Source organism: Delphinus delphis, chromosome 19, assembly GCF_949987515.2.
Source record: "Delphinus delphis chromosome 19, mDelDel1.2, whole genome shotgun sequence".
NCBI lineage: Eukaryota > Metazoa > Chordata > Mammalia > Artiodactyla > Delphinidae > Delphinus > Delphinus delphis.
In genome coordinates, this window is record NC_082701.1 from 46,328,366 (window position 1) to 46,348,714 (window position 20,349).

Consider the following 20,349-nt stretch of genomic DNA (forward strand, 5'->3'; position numbering starts at 1 on the left):
ATAATTGTCTATGAAGAAAATCTGATGACATCTACAAAAACAACAAAACACGACTACTAAAACTAAATGAGTTTAGCAAGGCTGCAGGGTACGAGATCATTACACAAATATCAATGTTATTTCTATACACTAGCAATGAGCAATCAAAAATTGAATTTTAAAAAGTATACAAAAACAAAGATTATGAAATACTTAGGGACAAATATGACAAAAGAAGTGAAAGACCTGTACACTGAACAGTATAAAACACTACTGGAATTTTAAAAGGCCTAAACTATTAGAGAGATATACCTTATTCATGGATCAGAAGACTCAATATTGTTATTAGAATAGACACCTCACTAAAGAAAATATACAGATGGCAGATAAGCATGTAAAAAGATGCTCAACATCATTAGTCATTAGGAAAATACAAATAAAAAAACACCTACTAGAATGGAAAAATTAAAAAGACTAAGCCAGCTCTACAGTACAATGGATAGTGTGTTGGATTTGCAAAAAGACTAACTATACCAAGTGCTGCAGAGGATGTGGAGGAACAGGAGATTTCAGACACTGCTGGTGGAGATGTAAAATGGTGCAATCATTTTGTAAAACAGTTTGGCAGTTTCTTAAGGAACGAAATACACACGTACCATACTATCCGACCATTCCATTCCTATTTATCCACAGAAAAAAGGAAATGTATGCCCACATAAAGACTTGTCACATTCATAGCAGCTTTATTAGTAACAGACAAAAACTGGAAACAACCCAAATGTCCATCAATAGGTGAATAAACAAACTGTGGTATGTCGTAACAGTGGAATACTTCCCAGCAATAAAAGGAATAAACTACTGACACATGCAACATGGATGAATCTCAAAACAATTATGCTGAAAGAAGCCAGACCATCTCCCCCCTAAAAAAAAAAGAGTACATGAATTATATGATTCCATTTATATAAAACTCTAGAAAATGCAAACTAATGTAAAATAACAAAAAGCAGATTAGTGGTTGCTTGGGGATGAAAGAAAGGGGAAACAGGAGGGAGGAAATTACAGAGTACAACAAGGAAACTTTTGAGGTTGAAGGCTATATTGACTATCTTGATTATGATGATGGTTTTACAAGTGCATACATATCCCAAAACTTCTCAAACTGTATAGTCTACATACATGACTTTTTAAGTCAAATAAAACTGTTTTATGAAAAGAAGTTGTATCTTTCAGAAATTTCCTAAAGACAGGCTAATACACATACAGAATATTTTCCTGTTTTATACATATAAGATTATGCAATGTTATGTATCTTACTATTCTCATCTAACATTGTATGCAAACAATTTACAACATTAGTAGAAATGTTTTAGCCTCATTTTTTTAAAACAGCAACATAGTATACATAGTAAGGGTGAACCAAAATTGATGGGCATTTAGGTTATTTCTAATTTGCTATTATAATGCCAAAGTGAACGTATTTTACATTTATTTGTAAGCATACACACACAAGCAAAGGGTGCATTCATTTAAAACTTTCATTTATATTGTCCTGTCTCAGGATCTACATGGAACTATTAGAATTAATAAGTTAATTTAGCAAGGTCATGGAAAACAAGGTCAGTATATAGTATTACTGTAAGTAGCAACAACCGGAAAATGAAAAAAAATACTATTTAAAATAACACACACAAAAAAATCAAATAACTAGAAATCTGTCCAATAAAAAGTACGAGACCTCTACATAGAAAACCACAAAACACAGGAATTCCCTGGTGGTCCAGTGGTTAGGATTTGGTGCTTTCACTGCTGCGGGCTGGGTTGGATCCCTGGTCGGGGAACTAAGATCCCGCAAGCCACACAGCACGGCCACAAAAAAAAAAAAAGAAAAAGAAAAAAACATTATTGGAAAAAATTAAAGATCTAAATAAATGGAAGAATATACTATGTTCATGGATTAAAAGAACATAATTGTGTAAAGACTGTTAATACTCCTAAATTTACTTATAGATTCAGTGAAATCCTAATCAAAATCCCAGCAGGTTTTTGTTGTTGCTGTTCTATTATTGAAATTAACAAGCTGATTCTAAGGTGTATATGGAAATGCAAAGAGCCAAGAATAATCAGTACAATCGTGAACAACAAAAAAACTGGAGGACTTACATTACCAGATATTGAATATTGAATTATTTTATTCCTACAGTGTTGCACTGGCACTAGGACAAATAGACCAATGGAACAATAAATGTTGCTGGGTTGATTGAATGTCCATATGGAAAAATGTTATTTTTAACGTCTCCCTATTACCATGCACAAAATATATTCTAGATGACTCTAGATCTAGATATGATAGGTCAAACAATGCTTCTAGAAAAACAAAAGATTAACAATCTTGGGGTAGACAAATATTTCTTAAATAGCATACATAAAGCACTTACCTTAAAGGAAAATACAGATATATTGGACTATATTAAAACTAAGAATTCCTGCTCATCAAAAGACATCATTAATAAAAAAGCAGGACAGAATGGGAGAAGATAATTGCAAGAACTACAAAGACACACTCTATTCTTAAATATATTAAGATGTCCTACAAATCAGTAAAATGACAACCTACAGAAAAACAGGCAAAAGCAGCTATCCAAATGTCCATAAACATATTAAAAAGTACTGTCTCCTTAGTCATCAGGAAAACACAAATTAAATCCAGAATGAGATATCAGTACACACCCACCAGAAGGCTGCAACTAAAAACAGTGACCATACCAAATGCTAGTGAGGATGTAGAGCAACTGGGATTCTAATACACTGCTGGTAGGACTGTAAAACAGTACAGCCACTTTGGAAAACTGTTTTGCAGTATCTACTAAGCTGAACACATGTATTCCCTATGACCCAGCAATTCCATTCTTAGATATATATGCAACATTAATTCATACATGTATATACCAAAAGACATGTAAAAGAATGGCCACAGCAACATTATTTGTAACATCCAAAATTTGAAAATAATCCAATGTCCATCCATAGAACAAGTAGTGGTATACTAATGCAACAGAATACTACACAGCCATAAAAATACACTATTATTACAGGCAATAATACAGACTAATCCCACAAACCTAATGTTAAGAGGAAAAAAAAACAAGCCATTTATGTGTATGTGCCATTTACATCAAGTTCAAAAACTAAGCAAAATTAATCAATGGCAATATCAAGATACTGGTTCCAGTTGTAGGGGTAAGGGGGTAAATTAATGAAGAGGGCATGGAGTGCTCTACGATGTTGGTCCTGTTCTATTTCTTGATATGAGTGGTGGTTAAATGGTGTGTTCCCTTTGTAAAAATTCTAAGATGTACACCTTTGATGTACTTTTTATACTTGAATAAAAACTTTACTTAAAAAAAATACCAACAATAGTCTTATGTATTTCTCTACATCCTCACCACAACAAAGTATTCTATAAATCTAATCACTGCTAACTATAATTATAATCTTAGACAAGGTGAAATTAGCATCTCTTGTTTTGGCTTACATAACCTCAATGACGAATGAGGTTAAGTGAAAAAAAAAAGTTTTTAAACGTTTATTACTTGAACTCTGCTGAAAGCAAATTCTGAGGAGTTCAGCAGTTATTGTGGCCTGTTAATGCTACAAATGTACCACTAATTAATGGGAAAGAAGCCTTAGGTGCTGAAATAAGCCCTACCACAACCCTATATCTCCAGAATTCTAAATGGAAAAGGATCTTCATGGAAGACTCAGAAACAAGCAATATGGGATGGAAGCATGAGTTCCAAGACTTTTCAGCACAACTGAAAAAAATGGTCAATGATAGCTTTAGCCAGAGGAAGAAAGCTCCTGGACATGACTCATACTGCATGGGTTGTGCAAGTACACATTCTTAACATCAATTATGTGAGAAACAAATGTCCAAAACCCAAGAACTTTTTAAGAACAGTAAGACTTAGGTTATCTGGAAAACTCAAGTCACAGCACTGCAGCAACTTGACAATTCATAATCACTGGTTATCTATTTGGATTATAGCTCTACCTGTCCAAGCTAAACTGTTTTAAATTGGAAGAATTGCTCCACCTGTTAAAAAAAAAACCTTATTTTAAAATTTCTAAATTAAGCTACAGATTAAGAAACAAACTGCCAAAAAAATTAATCTAGGCAGTAATCCTCTTTTTAGACAGCAGCCACTGAAGAGCCCTAAATATATCATTTATATTCTATTTCCTCAATTCTAATATGAATTATTTATACTTCAGCTTAATGTCTACTATAGCTTTTCAAAAAGGCATATATCGATTGTAAACCATATACTGATCTCAGAAATGTTAAAATGTATTTTTTAGATGATCACTTTAGGGTAGAGAAAATATATTTCAATAAAACACTAACAGCCTAAAAGAAAGAGACTGCTTAATGGTTAAGAGCATGGGCTCTTCAGTCATACAAACCCAACTCTGAATCCTGTTTGAATACTACTAGCTTTGTGGCTTTGGACAAGTACCTCAACTTCTCCCATCCCAGTTTTCCTATTTAAAAAACGCAGATGGAAAACGTACCTAATTATCGAGTACCTATGTGCTAGACACTGCCTAATGAGCACAGTGCCTGGTACATAGCTGATACTCAATGTTAGCTATTAGTTGTCAATACCAATCACAAGTCTAGGAACTCAAAGAAATGAGAGCTATGTCTTATCTTGTTGGACGGTTTAATTTTGCTGATATGGGTTGGATCCAGTATCACCACTTCCTCTAAAAGCTCGCAATTCCTTTTCAGTAGGCAGAGGAAGGGGGAAGGGGCATGATACAGGTAGGGAATTAAGAGGTAAACTATACATATAGCCAACATTTTAACTATAAATGGAGTATAACCTTTAAAAACTGTGGTACACCTGAAACTCATTAACATTGCAAATCAACTATACCTCAATTTTTAAAAAAATTTCGAGGGGGAAAATAAAACTTTAAATCCAAATCAAAGAAGGAAAAACAATTATTTTAATGAAGCACCCCAGAATTTTACCAGGGATCCCTGTGAACTTGTTAAAAATTTCAAAACAAAGCAAGATTCATCTTTATGCAATTTTTTCAGCATGACCACTCTTCTACTGTCCTAGGATCAACAGCATAGCAACTAATATGGGATTTTGTCTTGTAAAACTCTCAAGTGGCATTCGTCTGGAGCAGGAGTCACTGTTTATATCAGTCCATCAACATGCCCTTACTATGATCTAACTTACAATTCTTGTCTTCCTAGAAAGCAGCAAAATATAATTTTGGAGATCTTCCTTTCTGGCCACCCATCACAGAACCCAAGTATGGGTATAAACCCATTTATTGCTGCTCCTAACATTTTAGAAAACCTTTGAATTTAAAACCTTTTTCAAAGCAATTACCAAAAAAATCAAAACAACTGCATTCAAGTTGTAATGGTAACTCAAGTTTCTATCAAAATCAACTGATCCTCACAGATGACTAAACCAGGAGCTGAAACAAACACTCCACCTCCCAGACAACAGATACAGGAAGTGAAGTAACACTGTCCTCACAGGGCTGTCACCTTTCTGCAGTCTTCGCTCGTTGTCTTCCAATCTTTGATAGGGATCTTTCTAAAGACCTGTACTAATCACCACTGTCCTTCCTAAGTGCCTTCATTAATTTCTTTGGATGGCAAGTCCTTTTTTCTCCATACCAAAATTGCCACACCACTGAAAATGCTCATGGCCTCCTGAATTTGCTGAACACAAATAGAAGTCTACATAGTCAACTAAGGAACTCTTTCACTAAACAAATTCATGTGACAACCCAACTTGGCAGAATCACCTCCACAAACCAGACTATTTTGTAAAAAGATTACCTACGTGTTCATTCAAACTCTTCCAAGTCCAGGCATTCACACATTAGTGTTTAGTGTGGGAGCGGCCCGCAAAACCCTGAATCTAATCTATTAGCAGTTTCTTTAAAAATCTGTGATAGAGCTCAACAAATTCCTCTAGTTTTGGACTGAGATGCAGCAGACAACACTTGGCAACATTACTGCTGGAAAAAAAACAAATCTGATTATCTCTTGAAGGTAGCTCCAAAGAGTACAATTTATATACAATCGTCTCCAATTATCTGACGGAAAAGCAATTCACAAAAACATTGTTTATTCTACATACACTTATTTTAGTAAGAACTACTAAGTACATCACTAATCTACTGATTTCCCAAGTCTTTACTACGAAGAACTCAAGCCCAAGGTATACTTTTGGTGTCAACATCTCATTTAGCAACAAGTCCAGTGTGGTGAAGCTAGTAGTCTCATACACTGTTGATGGGGCTATAATGTCGAACAATTCTTGGAGGGAGATAGTATTTACCAATTGAAAAGTATATGTTTTCTAACACAGGAAATCTAGAAATGTATCGTACAGATACACATGCATTTACTGCAGCACCATTTACAACAGCAAGGCTGGAAATAATCTGAATGTCCAAAAGTAGTCAACTGTTTTTTTTTCCAAAAATCAGGAGTACATCAATGTGAGGCAGTCATTTGAATGAGACAGATCTCAATGCCTGACAATGATCTATACTAACTAAATATCTATATACACTGATGTATATGATCTCTGGAAAATATTACTTACATTGAGTGTTTCTAATAAAGGGGACTACCATACTATTGTTTTACCATGTGTACGTGTACTACTGAGAATGAATTTAATCATTCTTCTCTGCTCCTGTCACTAATTGGGGCAGGGGGGATTTTTCCCTCAGCCTAAGAAGGATTATTCTGACACATTCACATATTCAGCCTTTCGTTGCACAACCCCAAAAATTCCATGCTAGATGATCCACAATTACACCTTGTATTATAAATACACACTTGCACTTTAATGATTAAAATAAACATTGTGTTGTTACCTGGTTTAGAAGACAGGATACTTGCGCTACTTATACTTGTTCTTCACAACCAGGTTACAGGTATTTTCCCCCCAGAAATATACATCATTTTTGGGAAACAGACAAGTGATTTACGGAAGGAAAAAAATAAATGGGATCTTTTTCACATTCAGGCAAACAATATAATCAATATGTTCAGACTAGAGATTTTATTTTAGAAGGATAAAGGATGGAGGCGCAATGATGTTTGGCATTTTTAATTTAGGTTTGTTTTATTTAAGTTTAATGTTAATCCATGCTGTGTTTCAGTAAGAACAATACAGATTCTGTATCTGTGGCTCCAGTCAGATATCCAGTAGTACAAATTAGCTTCAAGTTACACATACTGAACAAAAGAGGTTGAGCGAGCGAAGGAGGGGAGGGGCGGGGCCCAGGGGGAGAGGGAAGGAGAAGAAACAAAGAATTGAACACGCATGCAGGCTTTTCCATTACCACCTTCAATGCTAACCTGCTTCAGAGGGAGAGTAAAGTAGGCAAGAATGAGCAGCCACGGATTGTTGAACTGTTACCAGCACCATGCTTTTCAGCAACATTTCAGCAGAGTTTGAAACACTTTTTACAGCAAAACCATTACAACAAACTCCCCAAACCACCTTTAACCACCTCAAGCTAACATCCAATTATTTTTAAACATTGGTATAAAGTTCAATTTAAACAATTAGAAAAAGGGAAAATGATACCACATACACCTCTATAGTGTGATTAACTTTTCTCTTAGATGCTTGCATCACCTAAAAGTCTAATGGCTTTCGAATGTAATTTCCATTTCTAATGGTGATCTTGCCACATCTGGCAGGAGACAATACAGTAATGCTGAAAAAGCCTCTATGCAGTCCTGTTAGTGTCTTAAAGAACCTAAAAGCTGGGACCAGTAAAATCCACAGAAATTCACTCTTGCCTTTAAGAACTTTTGAAAACTGTTTTTTTTTTTTAAAAAAAAAAAAAAAAAAAAAAACCAACAGGGCAGGAACCTAAATTCTGAGACCAAATGTAAAAGTCAGATTTGGTGGTTCTCAGTGACAATGGGGGAATTTCCAAGAGGGGTGGGATGGGAAGGTGTGGGGTGGTCAGAGATGGTTTCTCTTGTTGGCTTTTATGTCTCACTGATTTTCATCTTCTACATCCTGCAGCGCTTCTTTATTCTGCTCTTCACCTGCAAAGAAGAATGACAGTTAATTATTTCATAATGACTAAACTAGGCTGTTGTGGTCACAAAGGTATCATTCCAAGCATAAAGACTCCTTATATTTGCTACAATTGGTTTGAACACAGACAGGCAAAGGATTTCTACCTTGACACCTGAGATGCCTAAGCCAAGAGGTGCTGCTGGATCAAGGTCCTGAATGATCAACAGGATGAAAAAAAACTGATGCATAGTAAAAGTCAGTGTTTTTATGCTAAAAAAGCTCTTAGACAGACAGCCAGGTAACCATATTGTTAAAATGATTTTCAAGCTTTCATGTATATCTTGAGTCAAAATACTCTTTCTCAATAACCTCTTCAAGAACCAAGAGTATGTTATAATTTTTTGCAAAATCTAATTTTTCTGCAGGCCCCATTATTAGCAATGTTTCAGTAAGAGAACTGAGCAGTAAAATTCTTCAAAGGAGTTCTATAGTTTTAGAGGGAGGATTCTGCTTTTGTAAACGAATATTTTACACATTTTGTATCCTGGACAGTCACACCAAACCATAATCACAATTTCTCACTCCAGAGTGGAATAGCATGCTCAAAGTAAACCAGACCACTGAGGTTATTAAAGAAGGGCATTTGGACCAGTTCTCTCATGCCACTTTTCTTTTCCCTTTGAACACGATGATTAGCCTGAGGAGTTTCAACTGCACTATGACATGCAACAGAAAGCCAGCCTATTTACCAGAGAATCATCTACCTATTAATAAGCATTAAATAAGTCAGCCATAATAAGGAAGCATGCAGGCTTCTGCCAAAAAATAAACGTGTAAAAGTTACATTCTTCTTCTTTAACAAACCACTTGTAATTCCTATGTAGTTACTAGTTTGATCAAAATAAATGAAAATCAATTAACTAACCCAACAATCATTATATGATAGTTCAGACAACCCATCCATTCATAGTGCTTGTTAAATTACTTAATTAGAATGGACAAATGACACTAAGACCGGCTGCCTACAGACGTAAAGCAAAACTCTGAGGAATGCTTTTAAACAGTCTTAAAGACCTTGATACAATAAATGCTGTCATGACAATAAGGGTTAAGTAAAGATAGTTTCAGTCATTTTAACATTTTTGTGATAAAAATATTTGACACTGATTGTGTAAAAGTACTTAATGTACATAAAGATTTTTGAATCACATTTAGAAAAAGTCGTGCAAGGAAAGACAAAAGTAACTATTTACTGAGGGAAAAAATGATGGTCCACCCAACTGTTCCCCCAAAGAATAATGTATTCAAACTTAGGAAATGATAGGAACGTTCACTCTCATTTTTAACAGCCATACACTGCCAAAATATGGTTAACATACAACAACAGAGCACACTCTAATTTACTCATAAGCAACCATTAGATTTGCCAAAAGTTCCAAGTAACTTTGGCATAAAAATACTGTCACATAAGTCACACCCAAACAGAGGTAGACAGGGGTAGCAGATCATAAATGTCTTAGAAGGTTTCACATCCTGGAATGTAGAACAGGCAGTTTTTTAAGCGACAAGATGATGATATGCAGGCATGATTAGTGAAGAACCAAAACTAAAAGCAGAATTCACTGTGCCATGATAATGACTTACAAAGTAGAGTTTTTAGGAAAGGAAGAGTTGGATTTTCCTTTAGGAATCTATATTGCAAGGAGAAAGGGAGGGAGAACAATCATATGAAAGCAACATTACAAGAAAAATAAACCAAGAGCAGGACAAAGGAAACATCAATGATTTAGGGGAGTCAGATTTTGATCCTTTTACTTTGTATGAACTTCACTCTAAGAAATAATCTGTTCCTTTTTAAGAGGATGTAATAATATCCTCTTAAAAGGTATACAGAAGGGGGGCAAAAAGGGTTCTTCAGATATATATTTCTTTGCCCAGTTTCTAGATTTGGAGGGAAGGAGGGGAACGGGCAGAGCGAACACAGTTCCTCTCTATGGACTTGTGTATTTAACAGTCCTCTGACCACAGGTTAAGAGAAAAGGACTGAAATCACTTGATGCGAAAAAGTGGTGCTCCCTTTAAAGAATTATGTTTCAAAAGACCCAGACAGACATTAACATACTCTGCTGTTAATAACATATAAACGTGTAAGTAAAGGCTTGTGAATATATACTTCTTCCTTTAGAAACCCTCAATTCAAAAGGTTTTTGACACCATTTTTCATATTTAAAGTAAAAAAGGAGAAAACCATCTAAATAATCCTTAAAATAAATGCAAGTAACATCCTGACCAATTTCATGACCAAAATTCTTCTACATTCAGCATCGATTCTAAATCACAAAACCAATTTAATGAAACATGTAATACTCTACCTTTTAGCAAAACTGGCAAATAATTTCCTAGTACCGACAACAATTTGTAAATCCAGATAGCTTAATATTGCTAAAATTTCAAGATAGACCACTTGAATTTTTCACATTAAACTGCTTCTTTAATTCCAAATATTTTGTGACAAACCTCTTAAATGAAAATCAGTCTGTTTCGACCAAATTTAATTAATTGGTCAATTTACAAAATGAAAAGGAACTGATGCAACTGAATTTCACTAGATTTTTAAGTGTTTTAGGATTAAAGAGAAATCTACCCTAAAATGTAATAAAACATTTTTGTACAAAGAACCTTCCCAACTATGAAAACATAACAAATCTAAAGATACCCTATTTTTAAATGATCCATTTCATAAAACAATGCTCAATAACCAAGAAAAAGCATATCTTTGGTTCTGTATAAAAATGGAGTGACATACAGTCTACCCTCAATCAATTCCTGGTTATGAGTGATAATGAAAAATATAGACTTTATTTTTGTAATCTAGCAACTTAGTTATAAGAGCTGGCATCAAATGTCTAAAAAAAATTGCTTTTCAAAGTCACCTTCTTTTTGTTACTTTTCACCCTCAAAAAAACATCCCCAGAGGTCAAAGGGGTATAGAGCTTACTTATAGGTCAATAACCGCTTACCAAACTCTCCACATGCTTTCCTTTTATCCCCTCAAACAGGCAGAGATATTAGTCTTCTCTGAGCTGGGGGTGACTGTGAAGAGTCCACAGCTATTTGGCCATTCTTCTTAGTAGTTATTGTTAGAATACAATAGAATTTAAAGCTGGAAGGAACCTTAGTCATTAGTTCAGAGATAGTTAAATTGGTTTTGAGCCCCACAGACTGGTACTGGTTGCCCCTCAAGTGCTGTGTTGAATGAAAAGTCATCTGTGACTCCATCTGGCTTTGTCGGTAAAGTGTGCAAGTAGGTCACATGTGCCACATATCTCATGCCAACCCTAGTCAAGTTTCTAAATAGTTCATCAAGCTGGTGCACTTTAGAAGCTGAGTCACCTAATTCTCACTTCAGGACCATGACTCAAGGTAGTTCTAAAATCTGACTCTATCCTTCCACTGCCAACCTACATGCCCTGACACCCATTTTCAAATACATCTTTAAAAAGTATGCTTCCAAATACAGTACAACATGTTGGTTTGACCAACGGAAAGTACAGCTAGCCTCAAGCAATACAACATATGCTTCAGTTTGGGTAACACACTCTTAAAGGATCTGTAGCTGAAAATGACAAGAAACTTTATTTCCACTCCCCATATCACCACCACCAATTACAAAAACTCTCATAATTATCATGCCACACTAGTTTGTGTCCATCTCCCTGTCCCATCCCCCCTCCTTCAATGATGTATCATGGATTAAAACAATTCTTTAGAAATGGGCAGAATAAAATATCCTTTAAAATCAAGAAACGTGACAAATTTGGCCCTTTACAACTGGAAGAAACATTAAGCACCCACCCCACCCCACCGCCCATCACAAGATTAAATTTTATAAAATATTCTAGTAACTATTTACAACTGCAACGCTAGAAAACAAGACACTACACAGACCTCTTAAATAAGGACCTATGGGCAGGACATGCCATTTGTTGTGTAGAATACAGAGGTAACACTAGTTCTTTTTTTAGATAAAAGATTTCCACACAGAAAAGATGCTTCATAAACATCTGCTTATAACCATCTAGTTGTTTTTGGGTTTTTTTTAACATCTTTATTGAAGTATAATTGCTTTACAATGGTGTGTTAGTTTCTGCTTTATAACAAAGTGAATCAGTTATACATATACATATATTCCCATATCTCTTCCCTCTTGTGTCTCCCTCCCTCCCACCCTCCCCATCCCACCCCTCTAGGTGATCACAAAGCACCGAGCTGATCTCCCTGTGCTATGCGGCTGCTTCCCACTAGTTATTTTACGTTTGGTAGTGTATATATGTCCATGCCACCCTCTCACTTTGTCACAGCTTACCCTTCCCCCTAACCATCTAGTTTTAACCTCAGGATTACCACTCAGCCAAAGCAATGATCATGACAATCAAATACAATTAACCTTAGACCCCCTAAAATTGAATCTGAGTAATGATAATATGAACTGCTTCCTCTCCCTCCATCTTTCAAAACACAGTGTGAGAGAAGAGGTAAACTAAGTTTAGCAAACAGTATTAGAGGCAAAACTTTAAATCTTTGAATATTAACAAAAGATCCCCTTTCCCAAACAGGTCTTTTATCATCTTACACACCAAAATGGAAGACTGTACTTTGATATCATTTCCGGTAAAGGCAGTAATCAAAATTTGATAGTTTGGAGGAAAGGCTGTTGAGTCTAAATTGTAGCTTAATGTAAAGAAATTCCAACTTCTAAGAGTAAACAGATCCAACAACTGAAAGAGACAACACTTTAACTTCAGTCTCCTTACCATCACCCTGCATGTCTGAAGTCCATAGTGTCAGATTATCACGTAACAACTGCATGATAAGCGTAGAGTCCTTATAGCTTTCTTCACTCAGCGTATCCAGTTCTGCAATTGCATCATCAAAAGCTGCTTTTGCCAACCTACAAGTGTTTACATAAATGTATTACAAAAATAAACTAAAAAAGTCCAAAACCAGAATTGGAAATGACATAAGTTAAATTTCAGTCTTTTCTTCAGTTATCACACAGTAATATCGACACTGAATGCTTGGGTTTAGGCACTGAAATAAAGGAAAAGCAGATGTAACTGATGAAAAATTAACTTCCTATTAATTCCCTTTTTAATTTTGTAATCCAGCAACTTTGGAACTAGTGGAACTTTTGGAGTTCCACTTATGACTATGCTTTTGACAAGCAGACCAAATCCCATTCTAATCCACCACCAAAATACATGCATATTAAAGGTATTTCCAAATTCTAGTCAACAGTTCACCAAAGTTTTAATGCAAAAAGAAAATTCTGAGACAGTATCACAATTTAATCCAACAGAATTTAATGTTAATGGAGCAAGGAAGAAAACTAGGCAATCTAGAACTCACAAAAATGTGATCACATAAGCGAATTACTACAGTTAAAATGAAACAAAATTCACATTCACTTATTGAGTACTGTGTACTATGTACACCAAGTGACGATGGACACGGGTGGGGAAAAGAAAAGAGGAAAGAGAGACATAACCTGGGTCCACAATGAACTTTTTAAAACATCTAAGAATAGAGGGACTGACACATAAATACTATAATAGGAGGATGAAGTGCTATCCTGGAGAAAGTACTTTAGGGACCCAAGAGGAGGAGCAAATGGGGAAGTCATATTTGAACTAATTAATGGGTAGGAAAAGAGCACAAATAGCACACTTCCGATTAAAGCAAAAGCATGGAAAGGACTAAGTTGAAGCTACGTGTGGGACAGCTAGCCTGGAGAATGGCAATGAGAGATTCAACCAGTACTATCAGCTAAACAGCTATAGCTTCTTTATTAGTCAAGACATATTACCTGTTTGGACAAACTCGACTAGCAACATTTAGAATATTTTCAGATAAATTAATATTTATTTGCATTCAAATGAATCCACCTTACATCAGGAAAATCTCTCCTTTCATGGAATATGTGATTCCTACATACTCAAGAACACTGAAGTTACAAAGAACAAATACATTATTCCTATTATATGAGATATCTAAAATAGGCAAACTCATAAAGACAGGAAGTAGAGATTACCAGGGACTGGGGCAGAAGGAAATATGGAGTTATTGTTTAGTGATCAGTTTGTTTCAGGTGATGAAAAAGTTTTAGAAATAGTGGTGACAGACAATACTGTGTGTGTACTTAATATCACTGAATTGCACATTTAAAAACAAAATGCTAGGGCTTCCCTGATGGCAGAGTGGTTAAGAATCCGCCTGCCAATGCAGGGGACAGGGGTTCGAGCCCTGGTCCGGGAAGATCCCACATGCTGCAGAGCAACTAAGCCTGTGTGCTACAACTACTGAGCCTGCGCTCTAGAGCCCGCAAGCCACAACTACTGAAACCCACGCACCTAGAGCCCGTGCTCTGCAACAAAAGAAGCCACCGCAACGAGAAGCCCACACACCGCAACAAAGACCCAATGCAGCCAATAAATAAATTAATTTAAAAAAAAAAAGAACGCTAAACTTCATGTTATGTATATTTAAAAAGTAAAAAGCTATGTACATAAAGATATTCCTTAAATTTATATGTGTATCAAAAATTGGGAACAGCACTTCCCTGGTGGCGCAGTGGTTGAGAGTCCGCCTGCCAATGCAGGGGACATGGGTTCGTGCCCCAGTCCGGGAAGATCCCACATGCTGCGGAGCGGCTGGGCCCTTGAGCCATGGCCACTGAGCCTGCGCGTCCGGAGCCTGTGCTCCGCAATGGGAGAGGCCACAACAGTGAGAGGCCTGCGTACCCACCCCCACCCCCCCCAAAAAAAAAAAAAAAAGGGAACAATCTGAAGTATAAATGGGGGAGTACTTTTACATACGTCAATAGGATGCCAAATTTTATGACAGAAAGTACAAAATGACATGTACACTAAGAGCATAACTATATTAAACACATGCTATAAAGACTGAAAGCTAATATACAGAAATGAAGATAATTCTATTATGAAAATTTCTCATTCCTTCCTCTTACTCTGTAACAAGATTCTTTTCAATCTACCAATCAAATTTTTCCCCATCAACATAATTATCCTAACTGCTATCCTAGTGAAATGAGATAGGTCTGTCTTTATATCATTCAAAACAGCTGCATTAAAAGCCAGAATAATTCTTTATTACAGGGCCAAGCCAACGAAGGCAGTCCCAAGGAACAAGACAAAAAACAAGTTGCTATTCTCCTTTGTAACCCTTTTTTACTTTCATAGTGAGAGCGTTTGTTCTCCTTCATGACCTACCTGCAGGCACGGTCAGGGGAATTAAGAATTTCATAGTAGAATACGGAAAAATTGAGAGCAAGACCTAAGCGAATGGGATGTGTTGGTGGAAGTTCTGTCATTGCAATATCACTAGCAGCTTTATAAGCCACTAGGCTGTTCTCCGCAGCTTCCTTCCTGTCATTTCCTGTGGCAAATTCAGCCAGATACCTGTGGTAGTCCCCTTTCCTAAAACAAAACAAAAACAAAACACAGAATTAGGAATAATGCTTTTTAAATAAGTTGTTAAAAGTTTTCTGTATTACATAAGATCACGTATGTGACAAAAATATGAAACCGGTATACTTCAATAATTTCAAAAAGCCTCTTTCAGGAATGACTGACTCATCTATTTAGTTTTCCTCCTCAGAGATTTCACATTGCCAAATATAAGCCAAATCCTAGAGAAATTAACTGAAAAGGCTCAAAAATCAACAAATTTATCACTTGATAGACGAGAATTAAATATAAAAAGTGGTTCCAAAGAATGGCACAACAGTTTGTTAATCATGAAATAAAACTTCCATATAAATTGTTAAGACTGAACTGTGGGGCTTCCCTGGTGGCGCAGTGGTTGGGGGTCCGCCTGCCGATGTGGGGGACGCGGGTTCGTGCTGCGGAGTGGCTGGGACCGTGAGCCATGGCCACTGGGCCTGCGTGTCCAGAGCCTGTGCTCCGCGGCGGGAGGGGCCGCAGCGGTGAGAGGCCCACGTACCGCAAAAAAAAAAAAAGACTGAACTGTGTAATGCACTGCTTGTAGCTAGGGGGGCAGCCCCACACAAGCAAATGACTATGAATAGGTAAAGCAAAACTTAGTACATTTTTACAGTAATAGTTTGACCACCTTAAATGCAGTAATATTGACTCTTCTTAGCAGTGAATCTGCAAATGAGTATTCAAAAATTAATTTAATTATTGAGACTCACTCCTCCCGTAACTATCTTTCCAACATTAAATAAAATGTTGTAAACCTACATAAAAAAGTGATGATTCTAAGAGAGCCAACATTTAATCTGACATTTTCCCTTCTAGTATAGAACCTACATTTTATAATAGAAAACCTTGGACTCGCCAGTGTTAGCTGCTGGAATGAGGTGTTTGTCCAGTACATCCAGAATGTCACAACAGATTAACTTTAGCTCAGTCTCAACCTGAAAAAAAAGTCAAAAAAATTGTTTAAGAAATTATATATAAATTATCACATTCTATCTCTGGTTTTGGAGAAGATAACATGCGTACCCCTCCCTCTCCAAACCCCCCTTCCCTCTCTTGATAAAAAAGCAGAGACAAGCTGTGTCCGGTTAATGAAAGTCTTTCTTCCTATGTGCCATTACTTAAGTGCTTAAAAAAACCTCACAGTTCAACTACAGAACTAACAGTGATTACTACTTACTAAGTGCAGCACATTTATATTAAGTAGCTTCTTTAACGAGGTAGCAACTATTGTCTCCACTTAATGGGAAAACAAAGATTACTATATTCGTCCAAAGATCACTAACTTAAAGAACTTAGAGGCAGAGTGAGAACTTGAACCCAGGTAAGGTTGCATGGTTAGTCACAGTTTGTAAGGGATGGAATAAAAATTCAAACCAAGGTATTCTGCTTCCAAGGCTCACATTTCTAACCACTACTATGCTCAACAGCCAACCACCTGAGTGGTAGATCCATAGCCAGTTACAACACCAAAAATCTGTATACTAAAGGAAATATTGCCACTCGTCCCAATTCGTTTATCATGCCCAAAACGCACACTACTCCTAAACATATATACACAGTCTGCTTTCCATTTTCTATTACTATAGTGACATTGTTCAACCTTTCCAAATTCATTTCATGCCCTCTGGAACCTCCTCCTTCCCACTGTAAATAATTCGCCCACTCTCTCTTCTCCTATAATCTCTTTCTAATCCTAAGTAAAACCAGCTTTCTCCTGAATAAACTACCTTCTTTATGGCTTTTCAAGAAAAGATAGTCTGCTCTAAGAGAAGGATGATTTCTGACTCTCTTAACTCCTCACTGACTCAGTATGACTGCTCTCCTAATACTCCAAAACCCTTCCTCCTTGGAAGCTCATCCACTATGTTTTAATTTCTCAATTTCTGTTATTAGTAGATCTCCACAGGCTCTTCACCCACATTCACTGAGTATCTACAGCTTACCTCTCCAATTCCGGGTATCACATCAAGGTATTATCATGTTCGTTTCAACACAGTTCCTTCATCTCAACTCCATGACCCTCACTTGTCCATACTCCTAACTGTGCTGTTCTATCCTGGAAGTCTTAAATTCCAGCCTCTTGACTCTTTCATCTTCTCCCAATTTATCAGGTCCTCTCTTTGCTTCCTGCTTCCTTTCCTACTTATCCCAAATCCCACAATCTAGTTCACAGACTTACCTCTTTAGCACTTGCTCATTTCCTCATCCCTCTGAGACACCACACTTGTCTACCGACAATCCATATTCTTTTTTCAACATATTTGAAAGTAATGGTCACACTGGTACCAGCTAACCACCTTCTCTGTAACCCCAGGTATGTTAATCACTCAGAACACCTCTGTTTTCCCATCTATGAACTGGAGTAATACCCTTTACACGGTCATTTAAAGATTAAATACAGTATCTTGCACAATTATATATATTACAAATATCTCCCCATGTTAGTCAGTAAACGTTTCCCTTTTCCCTCCCCCTACCAAATTTACTACTCCCCATGCTAACTTTGTGACTGCTTCTGTTATTTCCCTCACTGTACTCTTAAGAGTGTGTTTAGAATCAGTTCCACTAGAATCAGTTTCTCAACAGTGGGAGCTGTTCTATGCATAACAGGATGCTCAGCAGTATCCTCATTTCTACCCACTAAAATACCAGCAGAACTGTCAAGTTGTGACAACCCAAAATGCCTCTAGACATTGCCAAATGTCCTCTGAGGAGCAAAGTCACCTCTGGTTGAGAACCACTGCACTAGATCAAACTTTTTTGACCAAAACCCACAATAAAACATTACATATCCGTATATACCCACGTGTAATATATGAAACAATAACTTTATGAAATAACGTCCAATGCCCTCGGATACTTTCTATTCTATTAAAAAAACAATGACTAGACTGATCTTCCATAAAGATATTAACTGTAACTGTCTCAACTTTGCACATAACACCTAGCAACTGGTGTGGCACATAATAGGCACACAAATATTTGTTAAATTGTCCTGAATGGTAATTTCAAGTCACTCAAGGAAGTATTTTGTAGTTACCACAATAAAAACAGAGATTAAATTAGTTCTTTACTTGTGTGGTGCTCAACACTACTCTCTGCAGCTTCCAAGGAAAAAAATTTCTTCTCCTCTGTCCTGAAATAGCCTATAATTCCCAATCCAGGTGGGTGAAAGATGTAAATACATTAAAATGTAAAATATACATTACACAGGTATACAACGTGTGTACTAGGCTATGATTTAAACAGTCCACCACCTAAGACATCATTCTTTCAACTTGTCTAGGATATGACAATCTCACCATTTGCCGATATTCCCGAATCATTTTTAGTTTGTCTTCTCCTCCCTTGTTTTCTTCTTTCTGTTCAATGCTGCTGATTATCCTCCAGGAAGCTCTTCTAGCTCCAATCACATTTTTATATGCAACAGATAGGAGGTTTCTTTCTTCAACTGTCAACTCCACATCCATCCCTGCTACTTTCTTCATTGATTCCACCATTTCTATAAGTGAAAATAAAATGAGACCGTACAAACTATGTTTTGTTGAAACATCCTTTTTTTTTTGCAGTACGTGGGCCTCTCACTGTTGTGGCCTCTCTGGTTGCGGAGCACAGGCTCCGGACGCGCAGGCTCAGCGGCCATGGCTCACAGGCCCAGCCGCTCCGCAGCATGCGGGATCCTCCCGGACTGGGGCACGAACCCGCATCCCCTGCATCGGCAGGCAGACTCTCAACCACTGCACCACCAGAGAAGCCCTGAAACATCCTTATCACAGTAGATCTTTTTGCTGTCAAGCTAATGTAAAACAAAGAAAAAAATTTTTAACAAAATAACTTCACAATCATCAAAACTAGTATGAGTAAAAAACTAAAACCATGTAAAAGATAAAGTAAATTAAGAGCCCAGAAAAAATAGTATCTAGAATATAAATTGTATGGAACCAAAATGACTTCATACAGTATCAAGTATGGCTTGGAGGCATCTCTCCCATATTAAGAGAACCTATCTGTTTCCCAGTAAAAATAATTCAGCTGGCAGTTTAAAACAAAAGTTTTAAATTTACAGGCTCTAAAATGCATTTTCTCTCAAATAAATTATTCCCCAATTAAATACAAATAAATTGAACTTCCCCAAAAAGCAGTCACTGGAAAAAAGGGAATTCATTCATATAGCAAGCATATACTGAGCATTTGGTTAGTCACAAACACAAACTTATCTTTGGGTATTTGCAATCCTTCCTCCTTTAGAAGGGCACACTGTCCACTTCCTATGCATTCATTCATCAGTAAAGTTTTGTATGGTTCTTATTTGTCACCACTAGGTGGCGAGCAAAGAAAGGGGCCCAGATAAACCTTGGGTGATCCCAAGTATAGGAATAGTTAATAAAATGTACGTGAATGCAAAGGAAGAGCCAAAAACAGCTCAATAAACACTAACTGAATAAATAATGAAAACTATGCTTTTAGAAAAGACTAAGTGCCATATTAGCATGTGGCTCTCCAACTTTTACTGTGTCAGAATTTTTGGTGATGAGACCCAAGGATCTGCGTTTTAACAAGCACCCTTAGCACACATTCTAAGCATAAGCATACCTTAAAGTACAATGCAGATGGTGACTTTATGAAACACTGCTTAATGATATGATAAATTATGTGTAATCCCAGGAAATGATATGTTTCCAAAAATTATCCTTTCAGGAATATCAAGAAGTTACATAGTGGGGGGAGTTCCCTGGTGGTGCAGTGGTTAAGAA

At 36.6% G+C, this 20,349-nt stretch overlaps 1 protein-coding gene across 1 annotated transcript in view; it reads right to left on the minus strand.

The window, feature by feature from the left end:
- Positions 1 to 699: 699 nt before the first annotated feature.
- YWHAE (tyrosine 3-monooxygenase/tryptophan 5-monooxygenase activation protein epsilon) overlaps positions 700 to 20,349 on the minus strand; it is a 51,122-nt gene continuing 31,472 nt past the window's right edge. Inside the window, exons 2-6 of the mRNA XM_059998567.1 lie at positions 18,898 to 19,097; positions 16,424 to 16,530; positions 15,362 to 15,568; positions 12,887 to 13,023; positions 700 to 8,098 (exon numbers count right to left, since the gene is read on the minus strand). Of these exons, the coding sequence (XP_059854550.1) occupies positions 8,046 to 8,098; positions 12,887 to 13,023; positions 15,362 to 15,568; positions 16,424 to 16,530; positions 18,898 to 19,097 (704 nt within the window). The 3' untranslated portion in view covers positions 700 to 8,045. The remainder of the gene's footprint in view (positions 8,099 to 12,886; positions 13,024 to 15,361; positions 15,569 to 16,423; positions 16,531 to 18,897; positions 19,098 to 20,349) is intronic.